This window comes from Alexandromys fortis, unplaced genomic scaffold, assembly GCF_014885135.2.
Source record: "Alexandromys fortis isolate MF-2015 unplaced genomic scaffold, M_Fortis_MF-2015_v1.1 scaffold_10, whole genome shotgun sequence".
In the NCBI taxonomy this organism is placed as follows: Eukaryota; Metazoa; Chordata; class Mammalia; order Rodentia; family Cricetidae; genus Alexandromys; species Alexandromys fortis.
The window spans coordinates 16,708,229-16,723,681 of record NW_026067895.1 but is presented as its reverse complement, the minus strand read 5'-3'; the positions used below and the strand labels follow the sequence as shown (position 1 = coordinate 16,723,681).

Sequence of the window (15,453 nt, the reverse complement as noted above, 5' to 3'; positions counted from 1 at the left end):
AGAAAGTCACGATGACAGATGTGTAGATGTGGAGAAAATAGGGTTGGACGTCTTCTGTCTGTTCAGACCCTGCTTCTGTAACCTGTCTACCCTTGCCCAGCCTCCATACTATTAACAGAATATGAAAATTCCTCAGCTTACTTGCAGGATTAAATGAAAATGATACCCAGAAGGCGCTTATGGAAATGAGACCTCACATCGCAGTTGATAATCACAAATAATTTCCTTGTTCATTTTCTCTTCTTTGTCTGCACATTAATAGGTTTTAAATTCCCCCAAACCTGTCAGTTGGCTTTGGTGAAAGCTTAGATGGAAGGACAAAACCAAGTACTAAATTAAATTAGTGTTGAGGTAGCAGAATATTAAAGCATTACACTTCAAAGGAATTTTAAGTGTAAAGACACTTCCAGTTAAGACACTTAGGCATGTTTCAGTGGTAATGACAAATATGAAAATAAATTTCTTTTTGAAAATGAGAAATTTTAATTTCTAAGTTTTTAATGGAACTGGTAATACTTTTCTGTTTCTTCTGGCTGTTACATAACATTAATTTTCAGATATTTGGAAGTATTTTGCTTAATTTTATATATTATAAGTATGTCTCATGTTTATTTAAGGTGGATAGGCATGTAGATCTTCTGGAAGTTGCCCAGGAAACTGATGGATTTTCAGGAAGTGACCTAAAAGAAATGTGTCGAGATGCTGCTCTCCTCTGTGTCAGGGAATATGTCAATTCTGCATCCGAAGAAAGGTAACTATTTAGACTTGATTTCTTGTATTTGTGAAACCTTTTTGATTAGGTGATTGTTGTTTTGCTTTATACCAGCCTACTTATAGAAAAAGATACTGGAATTAGTAACTCATTCCCTCCTTTCTTTATTGCCATTGCTTGGTATGTGTTTGTGTATGTATATGTGCACATGTTCATGTGTGTGTCTGCAGGTTGGTGTTAGGTGTGTTACAATTGCTCTCCACTTTAGTTTTTTAGATGGCCGGGGTCTTACTGAACCCAGAGGTCTCTAATCTGCTAGACTGGCTGGTCAGAAAACTTGGGGGTCCTTCTGTCACCACCTCCCCAGTTCTGGGATTACAGGCACCCTCTGCCTTTTTTAATCTGAGATCAAACTGAGGTCCTCGTGCTTTCATGGCAGGCCATTCATTACCTCTTGAGCCGTTTCCCAACCACTATTGCCATTTTTCTAAAGAGGAGTTCTGTAAATGGAAAAATTGCGTGGGGATGATGTTCTAGAATTAAGGGACAAAAATGCTGATAATGCTTATTTGATAAACCATAGAAGGAGTCACAGAAACCCAGGCTTACCCTCTTTGTTAGGAAAACAGGATTCTCTAGACTCTAGAGATGGTTTCTGTGTTGTAAAATTCAGTTATGTATAGAAATGAGTGTTAGCGTCTAGGAACTTCACACATAAAGAGTGTGGGGTGCTGTGGACTGGGCTGCATCTTAACAATGATGCAGTTACTAACGTACCATTTCTCATGTCAGCAAATTTTACTTGAAACCTATTTAGAGTGTGGTGAGGTTGAGAAATCATTTTTACCACCCTTACTTCAGCAAACTAATGTAGCCCTCAGTCAACTCCTTTGAGAAAGGGTCCCCAAAGGCCTCCCCTGAAGCAGTACTACACTGTGTATCTTTTCAAAATGTTGACTCTCTGATAAGGAATTTCTCAGTAAAGCAGTTACCTTTGAGGCCATGTGAAAGGAGTGGAGCTTTCTTTCTCTGAAGTTTTCCTACCAAGTGACCCTGACTTGCCTGTGCTGTTGTGCATCTAATTAGTGTGGTGCCACAGTTAGCTTCTCTAAAAGCGCATGCTTGCTTCTGTCTCAAGTCCCTGCTTTCACCCACCGTACTGCTCTCTCCTGCCCAGGTAGAAGATGCATTTCATCCATGTGCTGCCATGTAATCCCAGCTGTTTCAGCAAGTTGGGAAAGTTCTAGCATCATAAAAAAAAAAAAAAAAAAAACCCTTCCAAAAGTCTTTCTTCTGACAGAAAAAAATTAAAAGGAAAAGTAAACTTTTCTTAAGTTAATGACATTAGTAATGAAAGGCAGAAGCCCTGAAAATGTCAGTGTGAAATCTGGTCATTAGACTTGAATCATCCTGTTTTCCCTGAAACATTTTCCCCCAAGTAGCAGAATAGACCGGGTTTTTTGTTTGTTCTGTTTGCCAGGATTAAAGTAAAGGGGAGTTAAAGGGGATTAAAGTAAAGGGGAGTTGGATTGCTTGTTCTTTACTAAGAGTGTTGAGTTGTTCTGTGTTGTAGAAGGCTGCATGTATGTGAACATGCATGAAACCTAGGAATGCTGTTTTGGTTCTCTGTTCACAAGAGTAACTTGATTTCTGGCTGGAATTATGCTTCTGTCTGAAAAGCTGCTATTTTTTAATGAAAATATGCTGCTCTTACATTCTTGGTATGAAGTGATTGATTTTACACAGCAATTTTGCTTTGCTACTCAGTGCTTTTTCTTTTTCTTTTTTTTTTCTTTTTTTTTTTTTTTTTAAATAAAAGTGTCTTTTAAGGAGACTTGAGAGATGACCCAGTGGGTAAGAGCACTGGCTGCTCTTTTTTTTTTTTTTCGTGGAAAACGATGAATTAGGAAAAAAACTTTATTTCCAAGTTCTTCAAAGATTATTATAAACACAGACTTTCCTTCTAAAGTGTCCCCAATTAAACCAAAGGCACATCACCCAAATAAGGTACTTGTGACATTAGTTCTTACGGTTATAATATTTTCATATTTTGTTTTGAACCAGTTGCAGTGTTCTGAATGTAGTAGACCACATTTAAATGTTTTTAAAGGTACAAGCACATTTTTTAAGAGCTACAAAAACAATTATAAGTTGTAAACTAAAGGAAGTAAGGAAAGACCTAACCAGCCTAACCCAGGATGGGCAACCTGACGCTGTACCAATTCTATAGTTGGCTAAGAGCATCTCCCAAGTTTACTGTCNAAAAAAAATCAAGATATCAATTATTCCCCCAATTTTATACTTTGTCTTCATTTAGTAATAGTAAATTCTTATGAACAAATTTTATTAGAGTATAAAAATGTTAGGAAAATTACAAATCTCAGTTTTTGAAAACAAAACGTCTCCCTTCTAAAATGCAAACCCCCAGTAAGTAGAACGTCCCCATTTCCCCGGCGGAGCAACGCAGGTTCTATGGGGTGAGAGATGCAGCTCAGTAAATTTGGAGGTGGGGGTTACAAAAATGGATTTCTGTAGAGTTTGGCTCTAGGACCAGACAACAGAGAATGGGATTTGGCTGTGGAAACTGTCTTCTTGCGACGTGGGCGGTCATTCTTCCCCATGTGCTTCCCTGAACTCCTTCCCAGTCTTCAGAGTAAAGCACAGGACCTGGGCTCCCGGAAGGGATTGCTCCCGGCTCTGGCTGCTCTTGGGAAAGGACTTCGGTTGTGTTCCCAGCACTGACATGGTGGCTCACTAACTGAACTCCAGTTCCAGGGAGTCTGGTGCCCTTTTCTAACAAGAAACTATATATATATTCTTATATAATCAAAAAACAAATATATTTTTAGCTCCTTGCATCTTTTTAATCTTGGTAATACATTTTAGGTAAGTGTACTCTGAAATGATTTGGCAATTTAATGGTTTTATTTACATTTCAGTCATGATGAAGATGAAATTCGGCCTGTGCAACAGCAGGACCTGCATCGGGCAATTGAAAAGATGAAGAAATCAAAGGATGCAGCGTTTCAGAATGTTCTGACTCATGTTTGTTTAGATTAGAAGTAAAGATCATTTGTACGGTTCAGTGATCTCGTGTGGGATGTGCTCTCGTCCTTACAGCAGTGAGGGAGATCCTCTTGTGGTTTTATACTCAGATCCTAAGTTATTATGGTCTTCATGTAAATGGTATTACTGCTTGTCAGAAATCATGAGGAGGAAGTTCAGTCCAGCCTGAGTGTGGGTGCTTGTTTGACCTTTTTAGCCATATGCTGTTATAGCCTTATAGAGTCTAAGCTGGTCTTAAAGTAATAAATGACTTGTTGAGTTATTAGTGAGAAGTGGAAAGTGGTTAGGTGCTGGTTTCTAGACGTGTGAGTATGAATGTGAGTGTGTATGTATGAGTGGATATCAAAATGTATATATCTACATTTTTCTTTGATATTCTGTAGATAGGTTTGAATACAGAAGCTTTTTTTTTTTTTTTTTTTTTAAACCCAACTAAGGAGTCCAAAAGTGCACCAGATAGTGTGTAGCAAAACTTGGATTTAAGGCAGGATCTGTATCCTGACAGGTACAGTGATTCAGCCATGCCTAGTTGTCACTTGTTTTGGCCACTTTTAAGTTGGATATGTCCTCTGCAGTTGGTTGAATCAACCACATCTGAATATGTACATGTGTCTCAATTATAATGGTTGTCAGGAGAATCAACTAACAAACATGGTTTTGTCGGTGATCAGCAATGAGTTGTTGATTGGTAGGCAGACCGGTCAGCATGGATTTCACCTCATTCTGCTGTAACAACACCAGGTAATCTTTTGTAAGTTTCACGCTGATTTACATTAAAACGGATTGAAAACCTTTCCGAACAGTATGTTTGAGAAACCTCAGTGCTCTTTAATACGTGTACATGGCTTTCAGTGTGACAGTTCTGTGACTATGTTCCTTAAATGTTGTTTAAAAGTTGTATGTTTTTTAATTATGTTCAAATTTCATTTGGTCACCCGAACAAAATGATAGTTTATATAAATAGTCATTACTAAATGTGCTAAAAACTACTCATTTTATAACTTAAATTTAAAAATTTTCTCGGCGTAGTATAAATTGTACAAATATGTACATCAGAATTCCTGTGTTGTGTCTGTAGTCACTTGATGCTATGTGAACCACATATAAAACTCTTCTGTTTTCAGACGTCAGTAACCAGAATTCTGTTGCAGGCACCTCAGCATACAACAGAACAGAAGATCATGCCACAGCACAATCTTTGGTGCCTCTGAATCATCAGAAATATTAAATTATGGCAAAAACGCTTTTGTTTTTATTACTTGTTTTATTTCTTTGGAAACTAAATCTTCATGGGTTTATTGGACGAATTTCTCTGGTAATGTGTTTCACAAACCCTCTTGAACACTTTCTTCCTCCATTTGTGTTTTGGTGGTTGTAGATTTCAGAATGCTTATGCTAACAAAAAGCAAGCCATGCAAGATTGTGAAGATGCTGTGAGACGAATGCTAATGCAAGACACCAAAAAACGTGTGTTTTTTATAACTTACAATAAAAGGTCCTTCCTTTTGATTCTTTTTTCCACTTAGTCCTTGATATTTTTCACTTACTTGAAATCGTGGCTTTTTTGTTGTTTATAAAATTTGTTTGGGGGCTGGAGAGATGGCTCAGTGGTTAAGAGCATTGCCTGCTCTTCCAAAGGTCCCGAGTTCAATTCCCAGCAACCACATGGTAGCTCACAACCATCTGTAAAGAGGTCTGGCGCCCTCTTCTGGCCTTCAGGCATACACAGACAGAATATTGTATACATAATAATAAATAAATATAAAAAAAAAAGTAAAATTTGTTTGGACAGTTTTATCTTGCAGTTGAGATTTCAGGCTTTTACAGGAGACATTTTAATATTGAATTATTCTGTTTTAATATAGTTTTAGTAATTTAATTTTAATGTAGTGGCATGTTCAAACATGAGTGTTGTGTATGCTTCTTCATGTCTTTTCATCTTCTATTAAATTTAGATTATCCAATTATAGTACTGAATTTGTTATGGTTCTAATTACTGATGATGAAAAATACAATAATCCCAGTAGCTATGACTCATGTAGGGACATTGAGCCATAAAGTAAGTGAAACTATTTTTTTTTAATTTATCTATCTTTAAAATTTTTTTTATCTGTTTTACATACCTACCCCAGTTCTCCCTCCCACTTCTCCCTCACCCTCCCATCCAATCCTCAAAGAGGGTAAGGCCTCCCGTGGGAGTATGTAAAGCCTGGCACATCAAGTTGAGGCAGACCAAGCCTCCCCCCCCTCCCCCCCATCATTGGTATCCTACCATAGGGAATGGGCTCCAAAAACCCAGTTCATGTGCCAGGGATAAATTCTGGTTCCACTGCCAGGGGCCCCATAAAAAGACCAAGCCACACAACAGTCACCCACATTCAGAGGGCCTACTTACTAAGTAAAACTATTTTCATATGATTTAAGTAACTTTTACTGTTTGTGATTTCCATTCTGCTTTAGACAGACATTTCACATATGTAGCTGGATATTAAGTTTTAAAGCATTTGCTTTGAAACTGAACATGGTGACACACTCCTTTAATTCCAGTACTTGAGAGGCAGAGGCAGGTGGATCACTGTGCTTTCAAGACCAGCCTGGTCTGCAGAGCAAGTTCCAGAACAGCCAGGGCTACACAGCGAAAACAAAACAAAGCAAACAAAACCCTTTGCTTTGGGTTATACATCCTGGATTTAGAGCCAGACTTCCACTAATGGACTGTACACCCCCAAAATTGACTGCACTCAAGGGGCTAAAATGAAAAGGCTTGCCTGCGTGATGTTTCTCTGAAATCTCGCCACTGGATGACTTACAGTAGGTTTTTGTGTCTGCTGCTGTTTCAGTACCTTTTAAAATTAGGATTATAATCTCAGTGTTGGAGTCAGTGTAGTGTCAGCTTTGACTTTTTTTCCTGTCGAATCCCACTCGCCACCTGCAGGTAGGTCTAGAACTCATTAAGAGCTGGGTTGGCATAATTAAGCATTCTGCATGGACCATAATAAACTAGTATTATTTAGCGTCTGTAATTTGGGGGTTTGATACAAGATGACAGTGTCTTGTGGCTCAGTTCCTTGTGTAAAAATGATAGCATCTCATTGGTAGGATTTGTTTCCCACTGTAATTGGGTTATTTGTGGACAGTTTTTTATAGCTTTCTTCTGGATGAAATAAATTGGGTAATGTACAGTTGGAAGTTTTTTAGCTTCTCTTAAAAGTCGGAATATTAAAAGATTTTAAAAAAAAACCTGAGGATACAGCCTACACGAATAAAACTCTAACATTATCTTGGTACCTGAAAGCTATAGAATTCTCTGCGTACTGGAAAAATCCTGTTCAAAGGCCTGGAGAAATGATATAGTAGTTATGAGCATGCGCTGTTTGTTCTTTCGAAGCACCTGCATTTTGGTCCCAGCACCCATATTGAGCTACTCAAAGTAGCCTGTAATTCCGTTTTCATGGTTGTCCAATGCCTCTGACCTCTCTAGGCACCTACACTCACATGTACATACCTACCTACTTATCTACCCCTTGCCCCCACAACACACTTTAATAAAGATGAATCTTTTAAAAAATGTTTTTACACAAGTCAGCATACTTTTGCAACCATATGCAAAAGGACTTGAATCATATGAAATGATCTCCTAACTGAATTGACTAAAATGTAGCTAATATGGAGAAGAGTCACTATGCAAATGAAATCAGATCAAAAGGAAATAATTTCACAGTGTGAATTGAAGATATCTTAGTAAACCTGGTGTTGCACTGTTCATATTAATGGCCAGTAAGAATATCATTACTAAAATCCTGATGGCAGAGTGTTTTTGTGAGTGTCTAATATTTAGTTCTAAACCTTTTTGAGGAGACTGAAAAGATGGCTCTGCAGTTAAGAGTGTGCTTGCTGCTCTTCCCAAGGATCCAAGTTTGATACCCAGCACCCATTTCCTTCCTTCACAATTGCCTGTTAACTGCCGCTTCAGAGAATCCAAGGCCCTCTCCTTCCTTCTGCAAGCACCTGCATCCACATGGCACACATGCAAATGAAAAATAGCTGCTTTGAGACTTTTTAGTTTTTGTGCTTTGAACGAAGTTGCATTGAATGTTGGTGCTTTGTGTGGGATGCGCCAGGAACACAGGTTTGTAAACCCTGACAGCTCAGGTGTTTTGTTTTGAGACAAGGTCTAGGTTATCCTGAAAATTGAACACCTCCTGTCTCAGATTCCCTAGTGTCGTATACTCCACATGATGGCTCAGTTTTAAACCAAACACCAAAACAAACTGGTAACTTATATACAAATTTGTAACCAAGAAATAGTGTACCATGCTCTAAAAATGCAACGATTTCAGAATTTATCAGAACGAGTGAGAATGAATGGGGTATTGTATCACGTTAATGCCTATTCACAGGCATGTCTAAGCCATAGTCAGACATATAAAGACTACCTAATCAGGATTCTGTTGGCAGCAACCAACTGTAGATAATCTAGAAAATAATTTAATTGAAGCAGGGGGTGGGGGAACCCATGGGATCAAAGGGAAGCTGAAGAACCAAGCTTCTAAATATTGCGCTCTCAATGAGTTTTATTTTTAGCGAAGATTGCTCAAGGCCTTTTTTATACTCCAGTGGATTGCATGAAATCTTCAAATAGCCCATTGCTCTGAGAACTCCTTGGGTTATTGAAATGACTTGGCATCAAGTATAGTCATTAATACGTACAAAAGGAGAATGGTGTTCTCTCTAGAGTATTCGGGGGAGAGTGCTAGGCAAACAGGAACGGCACATAGCCAACTGACTGTGAGATGCTACAGTCCAGCAAGTGGGCATGCAGAGAATGAGGGAAATCCTGTGGGCGGGCTTGCAAGGACTGCTGCATGGGATCCTGTCGAGTTCTTTGACTTGGAGTGCTGTTTTATCACGCCCAACTCTGCCTAGGTAAAATAGCTTAATTGTTGACATTTTTAGACTAGCTGGTGGGTATAAGAGAGATGTGGAAAATGAAGTGCAGTAGAGGTTTTTATTTCCAGTGAGTACAAGCCCTTCTCTCTGTCAGCATCAGTCCTGGTTGTACTGATAGACCTGTGCTGAAGCTTAACTGAAGGAGTTGATTGGTTTTAGCCAAGCCCCTACTCACCCTCCCATACATAGTCTTTTGATTATGGTTGTTTTGAGCCGGAAGGAGTTTGGATTACACCTTCAGATGTCTGTGGTTCTTACTTGTTTTTAATTCTTCAAGGTAGAACACACGAGATGGATAGCCCCCTCTCCTGACACGCTCTCGACCAAAGGAGGGGGTTGGGTTTCTGATTTAGGTCATCCTAGCAGGTACACTGTTGTCTGAGTCTGGCCTGAATTATGCTCATTCTTGCATGAGTCTTCCTTTCGGGCAAGCACATATAGCTCAGTACACTGTATCCACACTAGTCCACTTCCTGCATACTTCCTGATACTGCCAAGGTGAGGCCAAATTTACCTCTGGACAGCTTACTGTTTTCCAAATGAAGAGTTTTTTTTTTTTTTTTTTTTAATCCGTTTTGATTTGCTAGCACTATGATAAAAGTTTTTCCCTCCCTAGAATCTGGCTAAAATGTTCAAATTCTAGCAGGCCATCCATTTATTTTTGATAGTTTAAGTAAAATTACAGTATAAGCCAAACTTAGTATTTTGGAATACATATCGTGAATTACTTGAATGTCATCTTCCTTTGGTAACTGTGGCCCAGTAACAGTCTTCACCAAGGAACTACATGGATGCCAGGGTTGGGAGAGATTGGTGGGCGCTCTTTCCGTATCCCTGGAGTAGTTCTCTCACCTGGCCTATTAATAGGCAGTGGAGAGTTGAGTCATTCAGAAGCTGCTCAGTTCCCTTAAACCTTTAGGCGTAAGAACAACCAACTTGTCTGATTTACTGATTTCCTGCTTGGGACAGTTACGCAGAATATAAATGCTTGCTAGACTCAGATGCCTAATAGGAAAGTGGGAAAGGAGGGAACAAAACTGCAGACTTGCTGTTCTTGAGGAACCAAGTGTTGTGGAATATTAGTTAAAAATGTGTGGCATTCTTTTACACCGTGGAACATTTGTTTTAGTGATGCAAAGATGTGTCTCATTCTTCTGTGTTGCATTTGTTTGACTCTGTAAAGTTGTGTTACTTTGCCTGTCTAAAACCTGATTGGTCTAATAGAGAGCTGAACAGTCAATAGCAAGGCAGCAGAAAGAAGTAGGCAGGGATGGCAGGCAACGAAAAAGAGAGAAGAGGGAGGAGTAGAAACAGAAAATGAGAGGAGGACACCAAGGCCGGCCTCCAGCCACACAGCCAGCCATGGAGTAAGAAGTTAAGGAAGTATATAAACTAGAAAAAGGTAAAAGCCCAGAGGCAAAAAGTAGACGGGATCATTTAAGTTAGGAAAATCTGTCTAAAACAAGCCAAAATAAGGCCAGGCATTCATAAGAAAGAATATCTCCATGTATTTATTTGGGAGCTGGATGGTGGTCTCCCAAAGAACAAAGAGTAAAGAAAAAAAACTCAGCTACAACCAAGATTTGTTTCTTGGGTTGGAAAGAAATACTAGAGTCCTGATAAATATTGACGCAAGGTCTATCAAAATGATTTGTGTATGCCTCTCTCTAGGATTCACACTTCCTGAAGACTTCTGTGACTTCTTGGTACCTGTTGATGTATACATACATATCTTGGCCTACTTGGCCCTGCTAACTAATAATAGGAGCCACCAAGTAAGATCTGAGAAAACAAAGAGGACCTATAAATGGTATCATTTATTCATTTATTTTGAATTTTTTTTAAAAGCTGGATCCCTGAAGCCTAGACTAATCTCAAATTCATTGTGCTGCCAAGGAATCATTGACCTGATCTTTCTTCCTCAAATGCCGGGATTACAAATACGTGTCACACTGTGTCTCAAGTGCTGAGAATCGAACCCAGGCCTTCATGAATGCTAGGCAAACGGTCTACCAACTGAGCTACCAAACGATAGCTTTGAGTTGGCTATTACACTACTAATATTTGTGGTGAGGATCAGCAGAAAAAATGCATGACGTTATTAGAAATAAATCAAGCATGCAGGAGGAAGCAGCAGCTGTGTGCCTACAGGCCACTGAGGTTGCAGGTAGAAATGTACTGCCTTAGGCACACAATACCAGCTGCTAAGGTTAGTGCAGTTACTGGACTGCTGAGAGGGAAATGTATACCTGATTATTTTTAAGCCTGTTGGTGAAGCCGGGGAGGCTCTGAAAATAAGGTCCATTCCTATGAGAATAAGGGCTTTGACTTTCTCACCTTAGTTTGTCTTACAGTGAAATTCTGAAAAGAGGGTCATAAGCAACCTAGTCCCCTCTGAAAAGTGAGTGCCCAGCTAAGGTTATGAGTCATTTACACCTGAAGTTCAAGTTAGAACCACCTCTCAATAAAGCCCTAAAAATTTATTGCTCTCAGTGTCATGACCCTCAGCAGCCATTGTAGCCAGCATTACAAGACAAGAGAACTTGTGTGGTCTTTGAGAGATTTATTGAGTAAGAAGAGGCATCCGTTGGACACTGAAACAGTTACACTAACTGTAGTACTAGAGTAGAAACGCAGCGTCCTGTGTCTTTAAATCACAAACTTTATTCATTTGCTAAGGCACTACAATGGCATGTTTTCAGTGAACCCATAGTTGTGGCGGCAGCAGCGAGTAGCTGACGGGCGTGTGCACAGGCACCACGCAGCTGAACATTCACCTTGCTGTGGTCACGGCATGTAGCCCACTCTCAAAAGAGCTTTTATTAGCGTTTTTTAAAAACTGGCAGTATGAAAAAAAAAATCACAGTTTTCCTTTTTCAGTTTGTGATCTCTTCCAGAGAAACCTTTATGTAAAATGTTTTTTCTCTTACGTTTTCCTTGGCAACAATAAATCATGCATAAAATACAAGAATTACCTCTTAGAAAATAAAACCATCGGAAGATGTTTCACAACAGACGCAGTCTGGAAACTTGTCCCATTAAGAGTTTGGGATACCCTGAACCTTTCCGTCTCCAAGAAGGTCTCTCTTTAGCATTCTCAAGGAGAGCTTTGTTAAGTAGCTTCAAGGAGTCCGAACCAGCTCCTGTGTTGTCTAATGTAGACAGGGACCTAGCTTAGGAGTGTAGTGGTCTGGGCACTCGAGTGTCAGCACTGTTTGTTAATGGCCATTTTGTGTATCGCAGCACTCAGCAGCTCTCAGAGCTTATGTATGTATCATCTCTGCACATGGATGAGGTTTGGATATTCTCTGCAGAAGCCAACAGTTTCAGCTTCTCATTAATCTGTGGGTTAATTTTGGTTATAGCTTCAATCAAATAGGTGCCTCATTGACGATAACTACAATATTCCCTGATGGAGAATTAGTCCCTGGGGGGAGTTCTTCTCATCAAAGCATACCACACCATTGAAAAGTGCCAGTATACTGGAGTTACTGTTCATCAAAGGCCATTAGAACCTCTCTTCCTGCTAGGCTATGTTATTTTCACAACAGAAGGAACTTGCATATTTCTCAAGATTTAATTCACATCTTCACACATATATTTCTTCCAGTTGCATCTTCAATTCATTGGGCAGTGAGACTGTGTAGTCACAAGGTAAAAAACGTCAGGATGACAGATTTTTTTTTTTGTCAGTTGTACAAAAGAGGGTGTTTGTATGGTTTATTACTTCTGGTAAGTAACATTAGGGTTCCAGCTTGGCAAAATTAAGCTGGAAAGTATGCTTTTGTTTGGGCACGTCAGCTAGACACATGGTCACATCTTTTAAGAAATCTGACACATACCTGCTGGGATGAAGAAGACTACAACTGCTTTCATTCTGGAATTTATAATAATATTGTTTTTTTTCCTAAGATTTAGTTTCCAGTGTGACTTTCATATACATAATGAAATTGGTTTTAAATTATAGGCACACCTTTTTAACCTCATTACAAAATACTAATTTTAAAATTAGTCGTCGAGGAGCAATTGGATACAAAGCATTTAATCACAAAAATAGAAAAAAAAATCGTTAGTAAAAGAGCATTTCAGAGAGACCGGAACCAGGGACACTTAGTTGATCTTCTCCAGAGACCTGTAATAATCTGTCAACACTTTCCATGCTTTGGGGGCCATGAAGCCATCTGGGGGGTCTTCTCCTTCCCGGGCGAGCTTCCTCATCCGCGTTCCTGAGATGAAGTCAAACTCGTCATGCCTGTCACAAATACAGCAACAGAGAAGTCAGTGGAGGTAAGAAACAGCTGACCTAAAGATCCCTGGAATTAGCTTCCAGGTTTTCTCTGTAAACAGCGGCATGTTTTAAAATGGGCAGTTCCCTTAAGGTCTTGAGAATCTCACAGGACAGAAGAGAAATAAAGGCAGAACGTCTGTTTGGTATTTCCTGCACACCTGCTCTTTTATATCTTGATGCCAGAGATTAGTTTGTGTGAATTTAGTATGGGGTATGAACACCCTGCCTCAGCCTCCCTTGTGCTGTGATAATACGCATGTGCAACTATGCCCAGCTCAAGAACTGTTTGTGGGTGTGCTGGAGCTCAAACCCAGGGCTGCGCACATGGCTAGGCAAGTCTTCTATTAGTAAGCTACATCCATTGAACAAAGAAATGCTTATAGGCCAAGAACTACGTGTCGAGCACTCTGCTATGATGTTGGGACAGAACATGTGCACGAGCGGGTCTGAGCTGTGAGGGAGTGTTGTTCCAACTGGGAGCGTGTAGCCTGGAGACTTCCAGAGGGTCCAAGGTTTGCTTCATCATGCCAATTGCCATAACAGTTACAGTTTTCTCTAGAAACCTACCTTGCTGGATCATAAAAGTCCATGGCCTTTTTAGTTTTATTGTACGCAGCCACTCGGAATGGAATGATTTCCACAGAGGTGAGGCCAGGGGCCATACTCAAGACCTTGCCCCCATGGGTAGGTTCATATAGGTCTTTCTTCGTCTCAGGGTGGGGCATTCCTGCAGGATCCCTGCCCACGATGTAGAAATTGGCCCCTGCAATCATCCGGCATCTGCAATGCCACTGAACCTGGAAAATAGCACATGGGGACATGATGGTCATGATCCAAGTTCACATGTTCCCCTTTATGGCAATTCCTTAATTTTGCTTTCAAAGTGATTCAGAAAGGCAGGTCCGTTAAAAGTAGCAATGATGTCCTAAGCACTGAGCACACAGGCTGGGTGGTATTGGGTGGGACAGGAGCTTTGAAGTCATGAACTTTTAATCTCTCAATAAGCAGCCCAGGAATACTTAGAAAGGACCGTTAGAAAGGACCGTGAATTACATGCTCCAGTCTTCAGACAAACCAAAATCTAAGGGCTGCTAGAGATTCTAAACCATCATCACCTTTCATATATGTGTTGATTCCAGTTTAGCATAACACTTGCCATCTTTAAAGTTCTGACAAAAATATAAAGGATGGGGGGGAGAGCTGTAGAGGGTGGAGCTATAGAAAGGTGTGGAACTCTGATACAACTGAGGAGAATTCATTCATTAAACTCAGTTTAGAACATTTGGAAGGTTAAGGTCCCTTCAGAATCCTACAAGCTCCAAATCCCTGCACAGCTGTTAGTGAGGGACCAAGAATCTTCTGGCAGGTTCCCTGTGATAGTTCACTGCGGTGCTGCCTTTTAAAGATACTTCTCCCTTCTGAGAAATTCCTGGGGCATGGCGAATCATCCAGAGTACTTAGAAACAATAAATCGTTCGTTTAGTGTGGTGGTTTGAATGAGAAAGGTCCCCGTCAGAGTCAGGCATTTGAACCCTTGGTCCCAGGTTGGCGCCACTGTTTGGGGGAGGTTTAGATGATCCAGCCTTGCTGGAGGAAGTGTGTAACTAGGGATGGGCTTTGAGTTTGGAAAGCTCCACCTATTTCACCTCGTGCTTGTGGTGAAGGATATAAGCTCTCAGGATCCTGCTTGCTGCCGCGCTTCCCTGCAATGACAGACTCTTCACTCTGGAGCTGTAAGCCCACAGAAACCCAAGCTGCCTTGGCTATGGTGTTTGGTCACAGCAACAGAAAGGTAATGGGTAGATATTTCTTGCCCTATGATTCCAGGTGAGCTATGCTCTCTCACTTCCTCAATCAAGTGCTAAGCCCCATATTCTCCGAGCAATGTGTTTATGTAGGACTTGACACTTCCAGCATCCTTCCAAATACAAAACTGAAAACGTTAAGCTGGGATGGGGGAAAGAGTAACTTGAGGTTGTAGAATCTGCCCATTAAGAGTGCCCCCCCAAATTTATTTAATTTTGTAAATAAAGTTTTAGGCTGTGTTCTTAGTCCTTTACCAGCTCAGGGAATTGCTCACCTCTGTGGGGCCAGCATACAACATAGGAGACGGGAAAATGGCAACAATAGTTGATTTTGGGTCCAGGACTCCTTCCTCCAGTACAGCTGCGTGTTGTTTCATCCTCCAGTTCAGAGGCACATCGTCATCCTTGGTCCAGCCCCCCAGAGGGTGCAGCAGGAGGACCGGGTGCTTGTAGCCCCTCTCTAGGAGCCTGCGACGGGTGTCCTGCATCAGCAGAGCGTGGCCATTGTGGACAGGATTGCGCAACTGGAAGGCAAACACGGCATCTAGGAAGGAAAGAAAAGCCAAGGTTCAAAGTAAGCTATGTTTCTTGTCCATAAGAATAGATGGGGAAGGATGGAGCGGTAGGTATAC

General features: G+C 40.5%; 2 protein-coding genes across 4 annotated transcripts in view; one reads left to right on the top strand and one right to left on the bottom strand.

Annotated features, from left to right (window-relative positions):
* Positions 1–5,287, top strand: part of Atad1 (ATPase family AAA domain containing 1) — a 38,140-nt gene extending 32,853 nt beyond the window's left edge. For both annotated transcript variants that reach the window (XM_050159213.1, XM_050159204.1), the window contains 2 exons: positions 618–751; positions 3,652–5,287. In XM_050159213.1, the coding sequence (XP_050015170.1) occupies positions 618–751; positions 3,652–3,772 (255 nt within the window). In that variant the 3' untranslated portion in view covers positions 3,773–5,287. The remainder of the gene's footprint in view (positions 1–617; positions 752–3,651) is intronic.
* A 6,085-nt stretch (positions 5,288–11,372) lies between these two features.
* Papss2 (3'-phosphoadenosine 5'-phosphosulfate synthase 2) overlaps positions 11,373–15,453 on the bottom strand; it is a 63,012-nt gene continuing 58,931 nt past the window's right edge. For both annotated transcript variants that reach the window (XM_050158757.1, XM_050158764.1), the window contains 3 exons: positions 15,097–15,365; positions 13,584–13,813; positions 11,373–12,980 (listed from right to left, as the gene is read on the bottom strand). In XM_050158757.1, the coding sequence (XP_050014714.1) occupies positions 12,839–12,980; positions 13,584–13,813; positions 15,097–15,365 (641 nt within the window). In that variant the 3' untranslated portion in view covers positions 11,373–12,838. The remainder of the gene's footprint in view (positions 12,981–13,583; positions 13,814–15,096; positions 15,366–15,453) is intronic.